General features: G+C 43.6%; 1 protein-coding gene across 4 annotated transcripts; it reads left to right on the top strand.

Annotated features, from left to right (window-relative positions):
- RBMX (RNA binding motif protein, X-linked) lies at nt 8348–17033 on the top strand. Of its 4 annotated transcripts, none has more exons than XM_021079411.1 (11): nt 8348–8536; nt 9649–9777; nt 9976–10082; nt 10553–10721; nt 11226–11378; nt 11674–11788; nt 11884–12009; nt 12138–12220; nt 12849–14076; nt 14972–15056; nt 15715–17033. In XM_021079411.1, exons 2-9 carry the CDS (start codon nt 9669–9671, stop codon nt 13157–13159), a joined length of 1173 nt encoding a protein of 390 aa, XP_020935070.1. In that variant the 5' UTR covers nt 8348–8536; nt 9649–9668; the 3' UTR covers nt 13160–14076; nt 14972–15056; nt 15715–17033.

Raw genomic sequence — 25032 nt, 5'->3', positions numbered from 1 at the left:
AAAAAAAAAAAAGTTACTGCAACTTATTTTATTCATAGTGATTTTCACTATTTTTTGTTTGTTTTCTTGTTTATTTTCTCCCACTCCCCCACTAGAGTGTAATAGAATGGTTAACGTCATGAGGGCAGGGACCAAGTGCATTTTATTTTATTTATTTTTTTATATAATGATTTTTATTTTTTCCATTATAGCTGGTTTACAGTGTTCTGTCCATTTTCTACTGTACAGCATGGTGACCCAGCCACACATTCATGTACACATTCTTTTTTCTCCCATTATCATGCTCCATCATAAGGGACCAGACAGGAGTTCCCATTGTGGCACAGTGTTTAACGAATCTGACTGGGAACCATGAGGTTGCAGGTTCAATCCCTGGCCTTGCTCAGTGGGTTAAGGATCCAGTGTTGCCGTGAGCTGTGGTGTAGGTCGCAGACACGGCTCGGATCCCGCGTTGCTGTGGCTCTGGCGTAGGCCGGCGGCTACAGCTCAGATTAGACTCCTAACCTGGGAACCTCCATATGCTGTGGGAGCGGCCCAAGAAATGGCAAAAAGACAAAAAAATAAAATAAAATAAATAAATAAAAAATACAAGGGACCAGACATAGTTCCCAGTGCTACACAGCAGGATCCCATTGCTGATCCAAGTGCATTTTATTTGCCATTATTATATACCAGTCTCTACCATAGTGACCAACAGAGAGTAGGTACCCAATGAATATTTGGCAAGGGAACGAGCTCATGAATTGGAGGCAGCTGAGTAGTGACGTCATCTGGGAAGTTAGATATGCAAACTGAGGAGCCCAAGAGATTTGGCACAGAAATATAAATCCTGGGGTCATAGGGATATTATTGAGGTGGACACCCTAGGAATGGATGAGATTACCTAAGGAGTGAGAATGGAATGAAAAAACAAGAGTCTAGCTATGAGCCTGAAGAAACTCTAAAGATTGACAAGAAAATTTTTAAATAACACCTTTGTCAAAATAAAGTTTTTGTAAAGAGGTCTCCTGTGGCTCAGCGGGTTAAAGATGTGGCGTTGTCACTGCTGTGGTGCGGGTTCGATCCCTGGCCCTGGAAACTTCCACAGGCTGCAGGTGCAGACAAAAAGAAAAAAAAAAACCTTCAAAAGTAATGTTTTTTGGAGTTCCCACTGTGGTGAAGTGAGTTAAGGATCCAGCATTGCTGCAGCTAGGGCATAGGTCACAGCTGCAGCTCAGATTCCATCCCTGGCCTGGGAACTTTCATATGCCTCGGGTAGGGCCAAAAAAAGGTAAAGTTTTTGTTATAATTACATGTTACATGTAATTTATAATGTATAATATATATTTACAAATAATGCACATGATTACCGTTGATGAAGACCCTTGTTTTCCATTGTTTTTTTCCATCTACATTTAGGTTTTTATTTTTAAAAAGTTATGGAAATAACAAAGGCTTTTGAGAAGACTTGTTGAACAGATTTGGTTTGCAGTTTGAAAAAAACGAATGAGTGAGCCATCAAAGCAGTTTGAGAAGGTAAGAATGCGCTATAGTCAAACGAACCAATCTTTTCATTCCTGCCATCTAGATTTTGTGCCAGGAAGTCCCTTTGGTTCTACCTTCAGAATGTAACCAGAATCAGACAACTTCTCACCACCTGCACCATCTAGGCATTATTATGATAGCTTTTTTTTTTTTTGTCTTTTGTCTTTTGTCTTTTTAGGGCCACTCCCAGGCTAGGGGTCGAACCCGAGCCGGCCACAGCCACAGCCACGCAGGATCTGAGCTGCGTCTGCGACTTACACCATAGCTCATGGCAATGCCAGATCCTTAACACACTGAGGCGAGTGAGGCCAGGGATCGAACCGGCATCCTCATGGATATTAACTAGTAGGGTTCATGACCACTGAGCCACAAGGGGAACGCCCACGATAGCTTTCCAATTGGTCTCCCTGACCCTTGCTCCCATGAATGAAAAATGTTGCCTGCCATATCAGCCACCAAGCCATCAGCCACTACTGCCACCCAGGCAGAGAGCCTTGAGGGAATTCAGGATGGAGACACACTGGCTGCCTGCTGCCAAGCCCTCAGCCGCTGCAGCCACCCCCAAATGTGCACCCTGCGGAGATTCAGGGTGGGAAAGGACCGGTTACTGGCCCTTGATAGCTAACGTGCACATCAAAGGAATGATTTCAAAGAACCCAGACTCTTGCATCTTCCTATACATCGAAGAGCACTAAATTCATTAACCAGAGATGTCTGGTTTTCTTTAATTAACAGCAATCTTTTGATGTTCCAACTACCTGGGTTTTTGTTGCAAAATTCCTGGTCCCTCCCTTACCTCTTCGGAGCAGTCCCTCAGAGCAATCTGAGAGGCTGTCTTCTGGACTTAAGCCCTCAGACATTCCGCCAAAGAAAACATAATTCTCAATTTTTGGGTTGTGCATATTTTTTCAGTGTGATCCTGTTCTGGGGTAAGATAGATGTGTCACTCCCCTGCTCAAGGCCATACCGTGGCTCCTGATTTCAATCGCAGTAAACGGTAAAGGGGAGAAGAGCTGGCCACGTCAAAGTCAAAATAGGCCTCTTTGGCATAAAGATTATTGCGAGCTGATTGTTTTTAAGAAAGAGCAGACCACAGGAGAAAATTTCAAAAATCAAGACGTTACCGATGGGACCCTACCGTCCAGCACAGGGAAATGTGTGTGATTGGGTCACTTTGTTGTACAACAGAACTTGAGGACACATTGTAAATCAACTATATTTTAATAATAATAATAATAATAAAAGAAAAAAAATCCAGAAGTTACCCTTTTGTAAGAGACATTTACATTTAGAAGGGAAATCTCCATTTGTAAAAGCATCTTCCTCTGTGCCAGGAAGGGGAGGCTGGTCTTACCTCTAGAAACTCTTATCAGTGGAGAACTCAGCAATTTCAATTTGCACCACAACCATATTCTTGTTTCCTGTGCTTTGCTTGCTAGCCTCCCAGAAATGGCTCCTCCTCTGTCTCTTTGTCCTTGGGCGAATACGGAATTTAAGATGCTGGCTTGAGGGGGGCAGGGCAGTATAACTGGAGTAGGGGATAAGAAGCACAAACTGTTGTGTATAAAATAAGCTATAATGATTTGATAAATTCATTTGAGTAATTAAAAAAATGAAAAAAAAAAAAAAGCGGGAGTTCCCGTCGTGGCGCAGTGGTTAACGAATCCGACTAGGAACCATGACGTTGCAGGTTTGGTCCCTGCCCTTGCTCAGTGGGTTAACGATCCGGCGTTGCCATGAGCTGTGGTGTAGGTTGCAGACAAGGCTTGGATCCCACGTTGCTGTGTCTCTGGCGGAGGCTGGTGGCTACAGCTCCGATTCGACCCCTAGCCTGGGAACCTCCATATGCCGTGGGAGCTGCCCTAGAAAAGGCAAAAAGACAAAAAAATAAATAAATAAATAAAAATAAAATAAGCTATAAGGATATATTATTCAACACAGGGAATAGAGCCAATATTTTATAACTATAAATGAAGTATAACTTTAAAAAATTGTCAATCACTATATTGTATACCTGTAACATAATATTGAACATCAACTGTAAGTAATAAAAAAATAAATTATGGGAGTCCCCGCTGTGGCATAATGGGATCAGCCAAGTCTCTGGAGTGGTAGGACACAGGTTTGATCCCCAGGCCCAGCACAGTGGGTTAAGGATCCGGCATTGCCACAGCTGCAGCATAAGTCACAATTGCATCTCACATGTGATCCCTCGCCTGGGAGCTCCATATGCCACAGGGTGCCCCCCCCCAAACAAAACACTTCTCTGGTGGCTCAGTGGGTTAAGGATCTGGCTGTTGTCACAGTTGTGGCTCAGGTTCAATTCCTGGCCCAGGAACGTCCACATGCTGAGGGCACAGCCAAACAAATAAATCAAAGTTCTGGAGTTCCCGACTTGGCGCAGCAGAAATGAATCTGACTAGGAACCATGAGGATGTGGGTTCGATCCCTGGCCTCGCTCAGTGGGTTAAGGATCCGGTGTTGCCATGAGCTGTGGTGTAGGTCGCAGACGCGGCTCAAATCTGGCGTTGCTGAGGCTCTTGTGTAGGCCAGCAGCGGTAGCTCCGATTAGACCCCTAGCCTGGGAATCTCCATGTGCTGCAGGTGCAGCCCTGGGAAGCAAAAAAAAAAAAAAAAAAAAGTCACCTCCTTCATTGTAGAGAAGGATACAGTAGAATTATATCTTCACTCATTCTGCTACTTCCTATGTAGATATCAGAGCCATGCATTCCTTAAAAAGTTTTTTTCTTTGCCTGTTGTAGCTAAGTAGGCTATCTTCTGGACAGTGGCTTGGAAAACCTCCCAATCTTTAATCACATACAATTTTTCCCTCCCTTCCTTCTTGCTTCATACCAGATAACAGACATTTTTAGAATATGTGGCAGGATAGCTTTCTGTAGTTAGGACAACAGGCATAACTGGCTGCAGAGTGACCTTACTTAGATCTGCCCTTCCTGTAAAAATGCAAGGCTGACAGGAGAGCTTCAATTTACTCAGAGTGATCCTTAGCTTGATGACTTGGAAAGTTATTTTTTAATCATTTAATGGGTTGAGGCTTTTAAAATGAAAGAATTTTTTTTTTGTTTTGTTTTATTGCTTTTGGTTTAGTTAAAAAAAATGTGAGCCCTTTTCAGGTAGATGGGGATTTAAGACAAGGTCACTGGTATTCTTTTTTTTTCCCCCTCTTTGAATCCTAGCTGCCACAGCTGCAGCAAGGCTGGATCCTTAAACCACTGCACCTGGCATTGAACCAGCACCTCCAGAGACAAGCCTGATCATTAACCCACTGCACCACAGCAGGAGCTCTCCCACCAGTATTCATTAAGTATTTACTATGCACCCATCCCATAGGAATGACCAGGGAGGGCTCAGGAGGTTAAGGATCTGGTCTTGTCTCTGCTGTGGCTCAGGTCATTATTGTGGTGAGGGTTCAATCCCTGGCCTGGGAACTTCTTCATGCAAGCAAGCAAAAACAAAACAAAACAAAACAAAACAAAAAAAAAACAGGAACAACAACAAAAAACCTGGAGTATATAAAAACTGCTTGCAATTCATTCAGCCACCATCTATTCCTTTATTTAGCACCAATTATAATCCAAGGATACCTTGTGGCGACTTAACATCGCTTGACTTAGACCATCAGTTCCAGAGATGGCATCCGGAGAGCAACAATGGGTCAAGGGAAAAATTAGAGTAAAAAGAAAATTATAACTATATTTAATGATAATGCAAAGGAGTAAATAGAAAGACGTAAAGGGGAAGATCTCGAAGGTCCATGAGAAGGAAAGGATGGGATTCAGAGATTAGTTTTGGGCAGTATGAGACTGGCTTATTCGACTGCCTGGTGGCCCAAGTCCCTCACACTCAGCTTGGCCACATCCCCTCTCCTGGATGCCATCAGCTCTACCTGCTTCCTGCCCCTCCCTTCCCCACTGCAGGCTCCCGACGGCAGCCACAGTGACCCCTTTCAGATCAATCAGATTTCCTTGCTCACCCCTTAAAGAGGCTCCCCCCTCTCCTGTGCCCTCTGGTCTAAGTCAGTAGGCCCTCCGCCTCTCTCCCAAGCGACTTCCTTGGTCCTCTGTCTCGCCTGTAGATGCTAAGCTACAGCCAGAACCAGTCCGTCTCCTACAGTTTCCTCAACTAGCCATTCCCCACCCCCCTCCCTCTCTGGTCAGGCCCTTGGAAGGGCTGTCCCCTTGTGTAGAGCACTCTACCCCCCACCCCCCATGAGGCGCATGAACTGCAAAGACCAGAGGGATCTATCTGTTTCACAGGGAGGCACGTTTCCTTTTTGGGACCCAGGGACACCGGAGAGTCAGCCCTGCTCTGCCCCTAGACTGAGGGAGGCCTGGCTTAGACCCAGAGCCTAGGGAAGGTCCAATCTGGCTATCAGACAGAAAATAAGAGTGCCTGCAGGCGCAAGGGGAGGGGATTCTCCTAGTTCTGTCGGGGGAGAGGAGTTGTTGCAGACTGTGCTTGTTGAGCCAGGCATTTAAGTGGTTTTTGCCAACCTGGCCAATTCCCAACTATCGCCAGAGCCAATAATTTACACAACTCTTTCTGAAGGCAAGTGGACATGACTTTTGTTTTACTTGTTATTAGTTGGCTGGGAAAAGAAAAACAAGAATTTTCTTGCCCTACTGAGTACTCTTTCCTCCATTAATGTTAATAATTTTCGGAGCTGATTCCAAAGCTCTTTGGAGCTTTTACCCATAACCCAAACATCGTGAACTACCTACCACCTGCCGGTCACCAAGGCAAGGGAACTGACTATGAAGAAGAAAAGTAACAATTGTCCCTAAATTCTACCTCTCCTCCAAGTTGAACTGGTAACATCTGAGCATATTTCCTTCTAGTGGTTTTGTTTTTTTGTTTTGGTTTGGTTTGGTTTTTTGCTGTGGAGTGCAGCAGCTTGATGTGGGATCTCAGTTTCCAGACCAGGGACTGAACCCAGGCCATAGCGTTAAAAGGGCCAAACCCTAACCACTAGACCACCAGGAAACCCCTGCCACCTATTAACTATTTTTTAATAGTTAATATTGTGTGATTTGGGGCCTTTTCTTTTCCCCTTTGCATTCTCTTCTTTGGTGGTCTCATTCATTCTAATGAGTTTTAGTACTATTTTTTTAATTTATTTTTTGTTATTTTCCCCCAAATACTTTGTTTTTCCCCACTGTACAGCATGGGGACCCAGTTACACATACATGTATACGTATTTTTTTCTCCCATTGTCGTGCTGCGTTGTAAGTATCTAGACATAGTTCGCAGTGCTACACAGCAGAATCTCATTGTAAATCCATTCCATGAGCAATAGTCTGCATCCGGGGTTTTATTACTATTTCTAAAGCAACACATTTAGCCCTAATCTCTGCTCTGAGCATCAGCTTTCTCTACCCACCCGGCCCCACATTCCCAAACTTGCTCCTTCGCAGCCATTTTAGTAAATGGCCACCAATACTAGATACTTAGTCATCCTTAATGACTTAGCCTGTTTCTTCAATTCCACCCCAGTGCTTTCCCATCTGATTCATTAGCAAACCCCAATCCTGTCCATGCAACCTGCCCTATCCACCTAGCAATTGCCCCCCCATCCAGTGCCACAACCCTAATTCAGGTCACTGCCCTCCTTCTCCTGGTCTGTTTGAACAGCCCCATCAGTGTCCCTGTAATCCTTTAATGGCTTCGAATGGTCTGCCTACCTTGTCTTCCTCTTTTTAAGCCCCTTAAATTCCAGTCACCCTGGTTCCCTTTCTGTCCCTTGATACATGCAAGCTCTTTGCCTCCACTTTGTGCCTCTCTTTTTCTGAAAAGCTTCGCTCCCCTCCACCCCAGCTTTCCCAGGGCAGGTTTCTTTCTTCAGATCTAATCTTCAAAGTAATCTCTTCAGATAGACCTTCCTCCCAGGCTAAATCGAATTTGGTCTTCTAAACCTTGTGCATCAGAGCACCTGGTTTACTTCCTCCCTGGCGCTAATCGCAACATGCAATTATTTCATTTGTTAACTGTATTTACATTTCTTCTTTGGTTTTAAAAGAAATTAGAAAATTAAAAAATTTGGCAATCCCCTCCATGAGTAGGATCGGCAGATAAAATACGAGATGCCCAGTTAAATTTGAATTTCAGATCAACAGCGAATAAGTTTTCTTGTATATGATATTGAAACCTACTGATACCGAAAAAAGTATTTGTTATCTGAAACTCAAACTTACCTGAGCGTCCTGTATTTTTATTTACTAAATCTGGCCGCCTTACCATGAGGCGCGTTGCCCTTGTCCGGCTTGTTCTGGGTTGTATCTTCACGGCCAAGCCGAGCTTGCCTGCCATTTAGTAGAGGCTCAGTAATTGTTCTATGTAAGGAGATTGTCTGCTGTTTTGTACAGTTTTCTTTTCCCCACTTGACATTTATCAGAATTTTCCCCATTCACTAAAAATTCTTGTCAAAGATATTTGAAGAAAATGGATTTTATTATCGAAACTTCTTTGTTGTCCATTTCTGCAAAACTGGCATAGTTCTACCCTCATTACCTTGTTTTGAGAATTGAGTCAATGGGTGTAAAGTCTAGTACCGTGCCCAGCCCACCAGAACACGCAATAGATTTCAGTTCTTTATTACATGCAGCCCAAAAACCATTTCAGCGGAAAGCAAAAAGGCGGGTTTGTGGAGCACCGGTTGGGGGCTGGGAAAACGGTTAGACGCTAGGGCTGGCCGGAGAGCGGAGGGCCCGGGAAAAGGGGAGGAGCGAAGAGTGAATGACAGCAGAGCTAACCATTGAGGGGGCTGGGAACAGCTCCCCCTCCCTTCGCGTTTCAAATTCTAAGCTCCGCCTCCATCCGGGTCCTTGAGCCTCGTTCCCGGGCAGTATAAAGTTTGCTGTCTCCTTTGTTCGCCCTCGTTGCGCAGTAGTGCGAGCCGCTTCTCCCTTCCGTCTTCGAGACCGGCCGCCCTCCCGCGTCCCGAGCTGCTAGGAAGCCGCTGTCGCAGGAGCCTGGGACCGTTGTCACCCCTCCGGTAGGTCAGTTCTTTTCTTTAGGCCATTTTCCGTCGACTCTTGCCGCGTTAGAACTTGGGATTATCTCCCTGGAGATGGGGGTGGCGGGCGCCATTTTAAGAACCCAGAGGTGCCGACCTATTTAGAGAAAGCTGGGAGTGTCGGAGGAAAACGGACGCCAGGGGGCCGCTTCGCCGAGAGCCTCTCTGGAAAGTTTGGCTCTCGCCTGCGGGAGGGGGAGGTGGCGGAGGTCTGGGCTGGCGCGGGACGGGGAGGGACCGCGCCTCCGCGGTCGCTACCTGCATTGGGATGGCGCTGGCGCTCGGGGCGGGCACGTGCACTTTTACGCGGGGTCCTCGTTCATTGGCGGCTTGGGAGAGGAAGCCCTGTGAATATTCTTAACCGCCGTGGTGGTACAAGTTACTCCCTTGACCGGCGGCGCTTCTGGGCTGAATCCAAGTGTCGCCATTTTGTGTTTTCCACGCGGTTTTTAATGACGGGTTTTAATTGGGTTCTGCTGCAGTCACGGAGTGTTGAGTGTCACAGCGCGCGCCTCGACGTTCCGTTACTTAATAGATGATATGGATGCTTTCTTTAAGAAAAAAAGCCGGTAACCTTGTCAGCGGGGCAGAGGCTTGTGGGGAAGAGCCATAACTAGGTTAAAACTTTTTTAAATTGCCGCTTAGATTTACTAAGAGAGGCAAAGCTCTTGGGAGGAGAGGGCTTGGTCTCACGGACCTGCGTTTGGCTTGTGACCTTGACCGAGTCTAAAGGGTTTTAAAACAAGGGTAATTGGCATGTGATAATTGAATCTTTAGGGGGCAACATATCTAGTATTAAAAGTAGAATTTACTTTTGTAAGTTTGGAGTAGTTAATCTAATTAAAATTGCCAAGGTGGATTAAGGATGGAGGCATAAGTTACGTTGGCTCTTTGAACAAGTTTAACTAAACTGCTGTCACCAAACTACTTAAATTGGTTTCCTGCTGAGGCTTAGCAAAGGAAAGAGATCGCTTTCCGTGTCTTAACCTTATTAAGGAATGGTTTATAGTAAAGAAAAAAATGAGCTCCGATACTTTTGTCAGGTAAACTGGAACTTTTCCCAAGGAGGGTAACACTTTTTTCCCCAACAGACTTATACCAGGGGAGAAAAATGGTTGAAGCAGATCGCCCTGGGAAGCTCTTCATTGGTGGCCTCAATACTGAAACAAATGAGAAGGCCCTTGAGGCAGTATTTGGCAAATATGGACGAATAGTGGAAGGTGAGTTATCTGAGACTATATGGAGGCCTATTGTAAAAAAAAAAAGAAAGCTATGATGATTTCGATTGCATTGATCATATGAAATGATAATGTACTTTGTCCTCTAAGAAGTTCTGAGCTTTCTTTTTACAGACTTAGTTTTATTTTCCCGTTTGAACTAGAGTAACACTTCTTTTTCCCTTGAAAACTACTTTTTAGTTCTCTTGATGAAAGATCGTGAAACTAACAAGTCCAGAGGATTTGCTTTTGTCACCTTTGAAAGCCCAGCAGATGCTAAGGATGCAGCCAGAGACATGAACGGAAAGGTGAGATTTGTGCAATACTAGGTTTCCTAATACACAAAAATAGCACACTGTTATCTAAGTCTGGTCTAGGGCAGCTGTTGTATTTTTTGTGTTTTCTAGAACCTGCTGGTCACAGCCCTTTGTAATTTTTGAACCAATTTTTGTAGTCAAAGTTGAGGATTTTAGGTACTTTTAGGAGTCTTTGTCAGTCTAGAATATTACATCATACTTTATCTGGGATCCAGAAACTGATAATTTGGCTTTTTGGTTATTTGTCCTGATAAACGAGTTGGAAATTGGCATTGTTTAAGCAGTGCGCAATGCAGTGGATTCATGTTAGGGTTTCGTTAAAATCCTCAGCACCTTATAGAGTAAGCATTTAAGTGCTAGGTTTATGAGTAAAACATTTCGAAGGATGTTGGTGTCACAGTGCACAGTGGGTCTGCAGATTGTTTTTAAATACTGATACAATCGTTTTTGATACTATTTAGTCCTTAGATGGAAAAGCTATCAAAGTAGAACAAGCCACTAAACCATCATTTGAAAGTGGTAGACGTGGACCACCTCCACCTCCAAGAAGCAGAGGCCCTCCAAGAGGCCTTAGAGGCGGAAGAGGAAGTGGAGGAACCAGGGGACCTCCCTCACGTGGAGGGCACATGGGTAATGACTTGGTTTTCCTTCAGGCTCGGTATATAAGTTAGGAACTGCAGACCATCACCAGTGTGTGCTTTGGTTAAGTCCTTGTTTACAGACCCCAGCTCTTTTGAAATTGAGAACACTTGTTCATCTACCAAAAGTGATTATGACTTAGGGAAAACATAGAAGGCAACCCAAGTTAAATTACAATGTCATCCGATAATTAAGTTAGCTTTTCCTTATCCAGGGAGTTCATCCTGTTGGAGAAAATACTTGCAGAAAGTTTTTGATAGGCATTAGTGGTGTTGGTCATAGGAAAATGAAACGATTTGTGATTTTTCTTTAAAACTACCCTTCAGTTCTGCTTTTCTAATATGTAGATAGATACAGATGCTCATCTTAGACACTTGAAAGCGAAGGAGTGCCCAACTAGACAGGAATAATGGTCATATTCCTGATAAGGCAAAACTTCCGTAGCTTTTCCTTGATTCTTGTATTACCATGTTTTTCTTTTCTGTTTCAATGTAGATGATGGTGGCTATTCCATGAATTTTAACATGAGTTCTTCCAGGGGACCACTTCCAGTAAAAAGAGGACCACCACCACGAAGTGGGGGTCCTCCTCCTAAAAGATCTGCCCCTTCAGGACCAGTTCGCAGTAGCAGTGGAATGGGAGGAAGAGGTAAATGTTCCATTTATGACAATCTCTCTTGCCACCATGATGCAAAGGCTTGCGAGGTGAATCCCCAAAATGTTCCTTAAAACTGACTCCAGGTGTTTTAGGTACAGTACATGCAGTTGAATGTAGAGCATTGAAAAGATTTTAGATGTGAATAAGAAATTTTAGAGGAAAATCTAATTTAGCTCCCTATTGTCATACTTGGTTGAATTGATATCACCACTTTTCGTTGCCTGAATGCAAATTCACATTTGGACTTTTCTGGGTGTGATTTTAAAAGTGGTTGTTTTTCCTTAAGCTCCTGTATCACGTGGAAGAGATAGTTATGGAGGCCCACCTCGAAGGGAACCCCTGCCCTCTCGTCGAGATGTTTATTTGTCCCCAAGAGATGATGGCTATTCTACTAAAGACAGGTAACAGAAAAATAGAGTCGTTTTTGTTTCATTGATAACTGGGGTAGAAGGAGAGCTCATCTAAAGTATGAACCAAGTTACTTCTGTTTTTATAGCTATTCAAGCAGAGATTACCCAAGTTCTCGTGATACAAGAGATTACGCACCACCACCAAGAGATTATACTTACCGTGATTACGGTCATTCCAGTTCACGTGATGACTATCCATCAAGAGGCTATAGGTAAGTGGCTTGCTGTTGCTGTCGTGGCTCGGTTTGGGGTTTGTTTTGTTTTTTCTTTTTTTTTTTTTTTCCTGTTAAAAACTAGAAATTGATGTTCTGGGACTTGACCGTTTTTCTCTTTAATTTAGTGATAGAGATGGCTATGGTCGTGATCGTGACTATTCAGATCATCCAAGCGGAGGTTCCTACAGAGACTCATATGAGAGTTATGGTAAGATTTTGGTTGAGGGTCTTTGGAATATCACCAGCTTGAGTTTTTTAGGTTCATGAGCCAGTTTATTAGGCTGTGTGGTGCTTGCTTTTAAAGGGTTGTTTGCTTGCTTTTAAGGGGGTAACTTAATCAGCTGGGCTTTTCCTAGTCTTGTGAGGGGCTTTTGTTTTTTCTAAGTTTTTTTTTGAGGCTGTTTGCTTGCTTTGGAGGGGATTTTGCTTGCTTAAATTGGCAGCCTTATGTGTTTTCCCCCAACAGTGAAAATACAATTTAAAAATTTTTTATTAACAAGATCAAATGTTTACCATTGCAATATGAAGGAAAGTCTACAGTTCAAAATTGCAACTTATCACTGGAAAGTGGCTGAGTGTCTACTATAAAATAACAAGCTGGAATATCCTCTTGAAATACACACCGTCTTCAGTCTTTTCAAACAAACATTAAAACCCATCCATTTCCGTATCTCAGCAGATGAGCAAATCCCTGTTAATGGCCAGCAATGGCAGAGTTTAAAACCTCCCAGTTGAGAAAGTAAACGTTTAATACAAGAATTCTGTAAATTCAAATTTAAATGTTGTCTATATACAATTTATAGTGTTGCCATATTACCTGACCATTGACCCTGCAGGTAACTCACGTAGTGCTCCACCTACACGAGGGCCCCCGCCATCTTATGGTGGAAGCAGTCGCTATGATGATTACAGCAGCTCACGTGACGGATATGGTGGAAGTCGAGACAGTTACTCAAGCAGCCGAAGTGATCTCTACTCAAGTGGTCGTGATCGGGTTGGCAGACAAGAAAGAGGGCTTCCCCCTTCTATGGAAAGGGGGTACCCTCCTCCACGAGATTCCTACAGCAGTTCAAGCCGCGGAGCACCAAGAGGTGGTGGCCGTGGAGGAAGCCGATCTGATAGAGGGGGAGGCAGAAGCAGATATTAAAAAACAAACAAAACTTTGGACCAAAATCCCTGTTCAAAGAAACAAACAAAAGTGGAACCTATTCTGTCATAACTACCCAAGGACTACTAAAAGGAAAAATTGTGTTACCTTTTTAAAATTTCCTGTTAAGTTCCCCTTCCACAATTTTTATGTTCTTGTGAGGAAAAAAGTAAAATGTTTAATCTTATTTGATTTTATGACATTGCTTTCAATAAGCAAATGTTAAATGTGTTAAGACTTGACATGTGTGCTAGTGTTGTAATTTTCCAAGTAAAAGTGTCCGTAAAGGCCACTTCCTCTAAGATTTTTCCCAGTAAATGATGAGGCAAGCAATTCTAAGATCTTCCACAAACTGTCTAGCCACCTAAAATGGAGCGATGAATCCTCCTCCTGCCTATTCAAACAAGCTAGCTGTTAGAGGGTGGTCGGGGTTATGCTACTCTTAGGATTTCAGAATGTCTTCAAACTGAAATCTCAATGTTCTCAGTATGAAAACCTGAGATCAGATGCTTATATGTAAGGAAAGTGCTATTCGCCCAGTAAACACTCAAAAAAAGCAAATGGATAATGGCCATATTTTGCCTTTCTGACATTTCCTTGGGAATCTACAAGGAAAACCCCTTTCCCCCTCCCCCGATAAGACCATTTAAGTGTGTGTTAAGCAACTACAGAATACTAAATAAAAAGTTTGGCCAAAACCAACCATGAAGCTGCAAACGATGCTTGCTCTTACTGTTTCAAATTTTTGCAACTCTGTAGTGTCTCACTTTTAAGGAACAGCTTGATTGCAAAGGAGAAAATAGATAAGCAATGAAGTTATCTCCAACTTCTCAAAGGCTTATGACTTCTAAAATGTGAATCTATCAGCATTCCACATCAGATTTAAAGCATCAAATGCCTGTGAAACAGCAAAGATGGTAAGCAAAGCAAACTAGTTTTTCCGTCTAAGTCGAAATTGAACACTTACCTTCCTCATAGTACAGTGAAACACACTGTACCTCATGGCAATGGAAATGCTTTCTAGATTTTAAAAAACTTTGGAAAACAAAGTGTTCGATAGCGTATTAGAAGTCCTCCAAATTCAACACTTGGATTTTTTTTTTTTTAAGCATGTGTGACACTTAAAGGCCTTAATAAAGCTGTTGTTTACCAATGGCGATCTGGGGCTTGGGAGGGGGTGTTTTTTTTTTTTTTTTTTAAATCTATTTTTGATGAAGACCTTTAAACATGCTTCATATGTTTTAACATTTTTCAAATTAGTCTTTTAGTCAATGTAGGAAATGGCTTAAGTTTGGGGTCCCCCTCTCTCTACCCCTGTAAGCCATTGCAAACTTGACATTTAGTTGGATGCCTGACTTGTTTTTAGTTCTATGAACCTACACTGTATGGAGAAAATCTATTGCAAGTGGTCTTTAAAAAGCAAAACCTGAGGCAGCATGACCCAGGTCCAGCCATGAAGTTGAAAAAGATGCTCTTGAATATAGTAAACTTGAAGACCTCCAACTAAAAATCCTTACACTGCACTTATTCCTTCAAATAAGTTTTGTCCGTTCAACTTATGGATTTAACATGGCAGTGCACCATTGGAACAGAATGGGAATCCATAAGCCATGCAACTTAACCATTTAAGCCATTCCAGTCCATCCCAAGCCAATGAAATCTTCCACCACTTAAGAGAAATAGTAGAACATGAAATAACGTTAAGCTGCAAGTCTGAACTTGCCTTGTCTTTCTGGAGAAGAGGGCAGTTGTAGGCAAGTTTTGAAGGATTTCCTTAAGAGAGATAACTAGTTACCTATTTAATTTTTACAGGTTGAGAATTTTGGTCATGATGGTCATGGAGTGCTGATTTATTCACACTAGATAAAGCGGGCAGCAAGAGAAATGCAATGCTAAGGTAAGTTTCGAAAGCAGTGCCTTTTACAGGTCTGAAAGCCAATAGAGCTTTGCTCCTTTGTCGCCTTGGGTATCTTGATGTTGGCAAGTTGTGGTAGGGGGATAGTAATTGAGCTCTTGGTTTGTGAGGATAAGATGTATAAAGTGCTGTAGGGATTCCCCGGTGGCTCAGCAGGTTGAGGATCTGGTGTTTTTAATGCTGTGGTGCAAGTTCAATCCCTGGCACCAGAACTTGCACTTAATCTCACAATGCTCTTAGCTGTATCTGAATGCATACGGTTTGCTAATGCCACCTTCATAAGCCACTCCTGGGCTGGAGTTGTGTAATTAGCATTTGGTGTGTGAGCAAACTTTTCACTTGTGTGAAGTTTAAACTTTTTTCCTGTATGGTGAATGGATGCAGCTGCCACGGAGTCCCTGCTTTAACAATTTTATTGGTGAAATGCTGGTAATATTTATAGTCTTTATTACCGTAGTGATGCTTAGAGGAATTGTAATGGGGTTTTATGGTTGCTTTTTTGAGCTTGCAACTTCGAGCAAATATTTTGTTGCCAGTTAAGACAACAAAAATTACGTAAAAAATATGTAAGGGGGGGGAATGATTTCCAGTTTAAAACAGTCGATTTCTTGTGCCTGATAGCATGCTTTTCATTTTACAGAGTTGTTGAAGCAGAAGAATGCTGATTGTCCTTAAGGCACAACAGTTGCATAAGCAGCCCTCAGCAGAATTGGTTTGGTGCAGACAGTAGAATTTTGCCTTTCAGGGGTTCCTGTGGCTCTAAGGAAGGCATCCGTGTTGGTTAGCACTCTTAACTAGGGAGTGGCAGTTTCTTGAAATGAGGAATTGGCCAGGTGGAGGAAGGGGCGCAGTTAAGGAAAGTGGTAAGTGGAGGTAGTCAGGAAGTTCTTAGAGATGGTGTGTGTAGATTTTACAGCTTTGACTTTTCTTTAGCTAAAGTCGTGGAGATAACTGACTGCAATTTCGAACTTCCTAACTACGCCTGGTTGTCAGAAAGTTGGATTAGAAAAATGAAAGGCATAAGAGGTAATTTTATCCAGTATAAGTGTCTGATTTTTTTCAGCAAGTAAAATGTTTCTTGGTGTTAGTTAGTCAGGAACTGAGATTTAGTCTTGAAACTAAAGGGAAGACTAATATCTGGAAACTAAAAAGTAACTGGAAACAGCTAAAACGATAAAAAGCACAATTTTAAGGACAAAAAACTGGAAATGATTGGGCTATTTGGCTTTTTGCTTCTTAAAAAATAGTGTTTTGTAAGCCTACCTTACCCCCCACCCCACCTCGTATGTCTTGGAAACAAATCAAGATACTATTTGATAGTTTTATTCTGTTGGAAATTAGAGCCAATAGCATCAAAGCTAATGTTCTTAAAGGAAACAGATTTTGAGTTGTTGGGTTAGAAGAAACTAACTCACCTTTTGAGAGTTTTTGCTTAGTAAGTATCAGTACTATCCTGTTTAACATAACATTTGCAATCGTGGAAAATAATCCAGAAAATGTAACCCTTCTTTGACTGGCTCTTCTAATCAGAGACCAGGAGGGTGTTGACCAAATTTAAATAGCCATTGCACTTAATAGCTGTCTTCCTCAATCATTCTGTAATCTAAATCACTTGGGTTTATGCATCTTGAGGACCTTTTTTGGCTCTTGAGATTTATTTACTTAATCTGGAAGGTAGTATAGAACGTAGAGCTTAATGGTAATACTAAATTCAAGAAGAAGGTGTAACGACCAGACAGCTGTTTGGCAAATAGTTTACTGACCCAGCAGACTTGATTCTGCTCCTGTTGGAAAAAGAATCTGTTTTGATTTTTCTGGCTTTATACTGGTTGTAAAAGAAACAGAATAATTGTGTTTTCCTTGTTTAACTGGTAGTTGAATCTAGAACTTAGGAATAAAAGATGGTTTTTCTCTTTTTGGAATGTTTTGTATTTGAACCTTAATAAAACTTAACATGCATTTTTTTTTGTGGCCCTGGGTTCTTTTATCCTTTTTTGGTATTGAGTAAATGATTTAGGCTTTTAAACAATGATCAGGAGAACCTCCATATGCCTTGGGGGCAGCCCTGAAAAGCAAAAAAAAAAAAAAGAGTTCCCGTCGTGGCGCAGTGGTTAACGAATCCGACTAGGAACCATGAGGTTGCGGGTTCGGTCCCTGCCCTTGCTCAGTGGGTTGACGATCCGGCGTTGCCATGAGCTGTGGTGTAGATTGCAGACAGGGCTTGGATCCCGACTGGCTGCAGCTCTGATTAGACCCCTAGCCTGGGACCCTCCATATGCCTCGGGAGCGGCCCAAGAAATGGCAAAAAGACAAAAAAAAAAACCAAAAAAGAACTGATCAGCACATGTTCTCTCCCCCCCACCCCAAACTCCTAACTCTCAGGCACTGTTAAGACTTGCAGTTGCCAGGGAACACAGTCACTGAGGTAGCCTGTGACAGACAGGCTTCCTTTATTTGGGGGAGGCGGCTTCAGGCAGGCATCAAGGTAATTCAGATGATTTCATTTAATCCTTACTCTGAAAGTGGAGCCATAACACCAAAGAACTAGAAGCCGAAATACCAAAGATGTGCTGTAGTGCTTTTAATATTTCCTGCTAACTCCTGGGAGAAGCAGGTCCGGTTGGTTATGGTTAATTGGATTTGGCGGTGAATCCCACTTGAGACCAAGCCCCTCAGGGATACCATTAAACCAGCACATTATTAGTGTGCTGCTCTATTGGTAACTTTCTGCTTTATCTGCTGTTCTATGTACATCTGACTCATGTTCATTTGCACTTGATAAAACTAATTTAGTGACATTTGTCCTTTATTCAAGGGAAAGCAATCGATGGGGTGCGAGTGGAGCACCTCAGTGAAACACTTCCTCAGGGATTCCAGGCAGTGGTTTTACACTACAAGAGGCAACAGGAATGAGGCATCCTTGCCTGCGGGTCCTGTTTTCTGGAGGAAGTCAGCTAACTAAAGCTGAATTTTGGAGGATTGGGATTGGTGTATGTCTGGTCTCCTTGGCAAGTGTGGGCGGACTTAGTTTAGCTTTGTGAGGTGGGCCTCAGCTTTCTTAATGTCTTTTTAAAATGGGTATTGCAATTGAGTTACATAGCCAGCTGAACAGCATTCACACGGAAGAGCCATGTTGGCTGAGCATTAGGATGGCAGAGGAAGCCTTAAGTATAACCTCAGTTCCTGACCAATTGTTCAGAGAAACTTAAATCCATCTAGAGAAGTTGGAAAGATAGATAGCATGGAGTTCCTGTTTATCCTTCATCACTTTGCCCAAACTTCATTACCTTATATTAGAATGGCATATTTGTCAAAAATAAGATACTAGCATTGTTATATTAAACTGGACTTTTCAATATAAAAATCCTCAGGCTTCGCCTACAGCATACAAACATTCCCAGGCCAGGGATCGAATCCATACATCAGTGGTGACCTGAGTCCACTGCAGTGACAGTACTAGATCCCTAACCTGCTGCACCACAGACCTCAAAATCTCTAAGATCACGTATGAGTGTTCTAAATATTTTCTCCTAGTCTGTGTCATGCCTATTTTTCTTGATGAGGAAATGAAATATAATCAAACATTTTATGGTTTCCAGTGATAGGTCGATCGAATTTGGGGTCAAGATATTTCCCTTTTTTCTACAAAGTTTGATAGTTTTTTAGCTTGTTAGTTTAGTGGTTCATTTTTTATGGTGAGGTAAGCGTTTATTTTTTTATATATAGGCTTATATTTATTCTAGTGTCTTTTGTTGCTAAGCAATTGAATTCCATTGAATTACCTCAGTGTCTTTGTAATTTTTTAAAGATTTTTTTGGGGCGGTACCCTTTTTGGCAAAGTTCCTGGGCCAGGGATTGAACTCAAGCCACAGCAGTGACAACTCTGAATTCTTGAACCGCTAGGCCACCAGGGAACTCTCCTAAAGGCGTTTTTTTTTTTTCCTTTTAATTGCTGCAGGGTGTCTGGGTTTTTTTTCCTCCCTGATGTTGTTTATTTCAATTTTTCTACATCAAACTTCCATGTCAGAGGCTCTTCTCAAATGAGTGGAGATTTTTTTTGGTTTGGTGCTCATGAATGAGCTTACATACCTGTAAGTTCTGGAGGCTTTTCAACTTAATAGCTGCACTGTGGGGGCTGTTTGCTGGGAACTCCTGATGGCATTGCCTTTGAGTTTTTCCTCTTGGGATGACCACATTCCTTAAGGAGATCTTGCCCTAATTCCTGCCTTGAGGGTCTTGTGTTTATTGTCTAACTCTAGACATAGGGCTTGGGGTTTCAGGGTGTGTGTGTGTTCATGCGCGTGGGAGGTGGCTCTGCTTGTGTGCCTGTGCGCACGTAACATGCCCCCACTAGTGTAGCCCTTGGCTCTGCTTTCGGTCTTGTCATGGTGATGAGATAGATGGACAGGGATCTTCCCAGAGCACATTGGAGGTGGGAAGGAAAAGACAGGATTAGAAAGTTTTCCTCTGGCCTCCCTTTTGTCTGTGGTGCCTGCTCTTCCATTTTAGGCCACTGGCCCAACTTCCAGCCCCACCCCAGACTCAGGCTCTCCAGTCTCTCTTGTGCTGTTCTCAGTTTTATCTGAACTGAGTTAAAAGTTTCAGCTACAGCATTACCAGCTGTGTGACCTTAGGCAAGTTACCTAACCTCTCTGTACTTGTTTTCTCATCTGTAAAATGGGGAATAATATTTTTTAGCATTAGCACATGATAAATTTGGCATAACTAGTAGATAATGAAATCTACTAGTTTATCTACTACATTATCTGTCATCTTCAGAGCTGGAATTGGAAGCCAGCACCTTATAAGTCAGTGTTAATTCTTTTTCTCCTGATTCATGCTCAATTTTTTGTTAACATCATGATTAGTCCACACAGGACCCTCGTTTTATTTTCACTTTTTTGGCCACACCCGAGGCCTGTGGAAATGTTCAGGCTAGGGATTGAAATCTGTGCCATAGCAGTGACCCAAGCTGCTGCCATGACAACACTGGATCCTTAACCCATAACCTGCTCTGTCACAAGAGAATCCTGTTTTCACTTTTTATTTCTATTCCCACTCATTCACCTGCCCGCCAGTGGCAATCATTCTAATGCATTTAATTAATGTATATTCTTTCATTTGTATATGTTCTTGTTGAATGTATTGTTTTATATGTATATATTTTTAAATAAATGGTATGGTGTTATATCTTTCTTGTTTATTACAATTTCATCACCGTATATTAAAGATTTCCCGTCATAGCACAGCAGAAAAGAATCCGACTAGGAACCATGAGGCTTCAGGTTCGATCCCTGGCCTCAGTGTGTCGATCTGGCACTGCCCTGAGCTGTGATGTAGGCTCGGATGCCCCGCGGCTGTGGCTGTAGTGTAGGCCAGCAGCTATATCTCTGATTGGACCCCTAGCCTGGGAACCCCCCATATTCCACTGGTATGGCCCTAAAAAAAAAAATTTACTCTTCAAATACACATCTAGTCCATAGTATTTAGTGGTGTGGAACCCCTATGTTTCACATGTCCACTCCCAGTTTGGTCTGTAAATGAATGATTCTTCCTGGATTGTAGTGTATGTTTGCCCACCTGGAGCATCTTGAGGTTTGACCCTGATTATGGGTTTAATGGTTGGAGGTGGGTGTGGAAGGGAGAATCCTTTCAAGGAATCTGCCCCAGGTAAGGTTATCACAGGATTCTAAGCAGAGGAAGGCTTATACCTAGAGATACTGCAGGACAAGCTGCTTCAACTGGTAAGGGCAGCTCAGAATGGCTTGGGGGCTTAAGATTGTCAGGTTCAGCTGGTTCCAGACCCATGTCTCCATTACAAGTTTCAGGGTCCCATTGCATATCAATCCCTTTTCACTTGAGAAACTTGAAACTGAATCCACCTTTTCATTTTATCAGTATATCCTGTATGATTGGTTTTCAGGAATATCAGCCCTGTGATGAGAATAAAGTTATTTTTTAGGATTGTCATGGAAGCTCTTTGATTCTCAGTGATTTGAACTGAGAATTAATGGACTTGAGGTTTGTGATTTTGTTTCTTTGTAAGCACTCGGGTAAACTCAGAAAAGTCCACTCAACACCCATTTTTCTGGTCGCTGCCGGCATGGTGAACAGTTGCAGCAGCAACTTGAGCCTCCCGAGCACTGCTTCACTTGGCACGTCTCAATTCGCTGTGATGCCCCCTGCCTGCTGGGGGTTGCTAGCAACCTACTTTTCTCATTCTCTAGAAGCACTGCCTTCAAGCCCAAAGGCCATGAACAAACCAAGCCCCAAATCCTGTTTTTGTAGGTTTGGAGTTGCCATTCCCCAGGGTCTATCTCCAGGCCAATTCAGTATTTGGGTCCGATCAGGAAAGAGAAACTAGACTTTGAACAGGGAAGGTTTGATATAAAGAACTAATATGGAATAATGAGGGATTCCCCAGGAGAGAACCAGGTATCAATGATAGGATAATAGGTACAACGGAGTTCCCTTTGTGGCTCTGCGGTGACAAGCCTGACTGGTATCCATGAGGATGCAGGTCCCATCCCTGGCCTACCTAGCTCGTGGGTTAAGGATCCAGCGTTGCCATGGACTGTGGTGTAGGCCGGCACCTGCAGCTCCAATTCGACCCCAGCCTGGGAACTTAACATGCTGCAGCTGCGACCAGGTGGAAAAAAGACCAAAAAAAAAAAAAAAAAAAAAGTAATAGATATAATGAAATACAATACTCCTAGGGCCATGATGGAATACTCAAGGAAGACCCCCTCCCCCCCAGGGCTGAAGTCTATAGACTTCTTTTTTTTCCTTCAGCTGCACCCATGACCTATGAAAGTTCCTCAGCTGGGATTGGAGCCCATCTGCAGCTAAAACCACAGATGCAGCTAGCCCGGTCCTTAACCCACTCCATCACAGCAGGAACTGAAATCTAGGCTTTGTGGAGAGGCAGTGCTTTGCATTGTTGAAAGGTAGAGAAGTCTGGCCTCCAGGGTACTGTGGAAGGCTGTTGATAGGTGTCACAGCAGTGGTACTCGGCTGCAAAACTGCTCCGGGGGAGGGTTCTGCGGAAGCTGCTGCCTGGGGCGCACGGCAGGGGCCATGCGCCCAGGGCCTGAGGCGGGAGCCGCTGCCTGTGCAGGAGAGGCCCAGGAATCTGCCAAGCAAGCTTACCTCAACCTGGAGGCAAAACCTTTTTTCTTCTGGCGGCGGCCGGCGTCTCTCCAGCGCCCTTGACTAACCAAACCTAATGTGATGTTAAGATGCAAGAAATACATTTTGGGGTCTTCATCCCCAGCACCTCAAACTGCTCCAGAGTAATAAAGGTGAAAAGGACTTCCCGTCGTGGCTCAGTGGTAACGAACCCAACTAGCATCCATGAGGATGCGGGCTCCATCCCTGGCCTCGCTCTGTGGGTTAAGGATCGGGTGATGCTGTGAGCTGCAGTGGAGGTCGCAGACGTGGCTTGGATCTGGCTTTGCTATGCTGTAGGCCTGTAGCCACAGCTCCGATTCCCTAGGCTGGGAACTTCCGTATGCCGCGGGTGCGGGCCTAAAAAGCAAAAAAATAAAAATAAAGGTGAAAAGTATTTCGTCGTAATGCTTGTTTTTCGTCCCCAGTTTCGGAACTAGTTCCAGAGTGATGACAGCGAAAAGATTGTCTTTTGTGGTTCAGGACTAGCCCCTTTCAAAAAGACGACTTTTGGAAAGTCCCCGAGGGTGTGGGGCTGGTTGCCCGGGGAACCGCCGCTGCGATCCAGGACTGGGACTTTCAGCTCCACCCCTGACCTCAGGGAGGGGAGAGGAGTGGCCAACGATCTCATCCCGCCTCTCCCGACGCCTTCTTAAGGGAACGGAAGGGGTGTTGGGGAGAGCTTCGCGTTTGGTGCAAGTGTGGGGTTGCTGAGGGGGCGGTGAGCCCAGAGGGGGCAGGGAAGCTCGGCAACCCACCCTGTGCCCCTCTCCCATCTGGCGCTTCCTGAGTCACAAAGCCTTTTGTAGTAAGTGGGGAATAGTAGAGCAGTTTCCTGAGTTCTGTGAGCTGGTCTAGCAAATTACGGACCAGAGAAGGGGGTGGTGGAAACCCCTGGTTCAGTGACAAATACCAGAGGCCCAGACTCGTGATTGGCTTCTCAAATGGAGGCGATCTTGTAGGACTGAACTCTTTTAACTTGTGGAATTTGCCACCAACTCCAGGTAGATGGAACTGAATTGCAGTCCACCCAGCAGTTGGCAGAGGATAGGCCAGTGTAAGACGGTAACCACACATCTGGTGGCCAGAAAAATTGAGAGCCGTGGTATAGAGCAAACAGGTCTTTTAGTTTACGTTACGTTTATTTGCCAGTTGGCAAAGGAAAAAGATTTAAAGGCTCAGATTCAGTTTCCTAGAATAAGCAGCAAGAGTGCATTTGGAGCCGAGAAGCAGTAAATTGGTAACTGGTGTGAAGGGTAAAGCTAGTCTCATAAAGTGAATTGGGAAATGTTTCCTCCTCCGTTTTGTGGAAGTGTGCAGGATTGGTAGTGTCTTTTCCTTAAATATCTTTTTTTTTTTTTTTTTAAAGGGCCACACCTGAGGCATATGGAAGTTCACAGGACAGGGGTCCAATCGGAGCTGTAACCACCCCCTATGCCAGACTCACAGCAACGTGGGATCCGGGCCGCGTCTGTGACCTACACCACAGCTCATGGCAACGCCAGATCCTTAACCTGCTGAGCACTGAGCAAGGCCAGGGATTGAAGCCACATCCTCATGGATCCTAGTTGGGTTCGTTAACCACTGAGCCGCGAAATGAACTCCTTCCTTAAATGTCTTGATAGGACTTACTAATGAAGCCATCTGAGCCTGGGATTTTCTTTGTGGAAAGATTTTTTTTTTGTCTTTTTGTCTTTTCTAGGGCACACCTGCGGCACATGGAGGTTCCCAGGCTAGGGGTCCAATTGGAGCCATAGCCACCGGCCTACGCCAGAGCCACAGCAACACGAGATACGAGCCACATCTGCGACCTACATCACAGCTCACAGCAACGCCAGATCCTTAACCCACTAGGTGAGGCCAGGGATTAAACCCTCAACCTAATGGTCCCACTTGGATTCGTTAACCACAGAGCCACGACAGGAACACCAAGATTTTTTTTTTAACTGTAAATTTAATTTCTTGGGTAGATATAGGTCTATTCAGATTTTCTATTTATTTTTGTTTCTCTCCTACGCAAGATTCCAAATAACCCCCTACATTTACCTCCTAATCCCCAAGACCTCAATATGACATGTCATAGGCATAATTGTTATGTCGCATGGTAAAAGGGATTTTGCAGATATAATTAAGGCTATTAATCATTTGGCTTTGAGTTAACCAAAAGGGAGCTTATCTGAGGAGGCCCAATGTAATCGTATGTGCTCTTTGAAAGCAGAGATTTTTCTCTGGCTGGTAGCAAAATAAGTCAGAGAGATTTCAAACATGAGAAGGATTTCCTGTGCCATTACTTGCTTGAAGATAGAGGGGGCTCATCACAAGGACTAAGGGTAGCCCTCTAGAAGCTGAAAACAGCCTCAGGCTGACAGCCAGCAAAGCAAAGGAGCTAAAGTCTACCATCAACCCAAATGAGCTAGGAAGCTCATTGTTCCCCAGAACCTTAAGAGAATAGCCCAGCCCAGCCGGCATCTTGATATGAGCCTTAGGTGACTCTAAGCAGAGATCCCAGTCGTGTCAGCCTTGGCTTCTGATCCACTCCCCATGAAGCCAACCTTGATGGTCCTATTTGGTGCTACAGTCTGCCCATTGCATCTCAGCCCATGCTCAACATGCCTGAACTCCCTTACCCTGCTCTTATTTCCCCCCCCCCAGAATTTTTAGTGCTTTCTTACACACTATATTATTTACCTATTATATCCATTATCTATTTTCTGTCTTCCCTTGTTAGACTATAACCTCCTTGAGGTCAGGGAACTTTACCTGTTGATTGATGTAAAGCCTGGCGGAGTAT

This window comes from Sus scrofa, chromosome X (assembly GCF_000003025.6).
Source record: "Sus scrofa isolate TJ Tabasco breed Duroc chromosome X, Sscrofa11.1, whole genome shotgun sequence".
In the NCBI taxonomy this organism is placed as follows: domain Eukaryota; kingdom Metazoa; phylum Chordata; class Mammalia; order Artiodactyla; family Suidae; genus Sus; species Sus scrofa.
The sequence above is the reverse complement of the archived record's forward strand: the minus strand, read 5'-3'. Positions and strand labels throughout refer to the sequence as shown.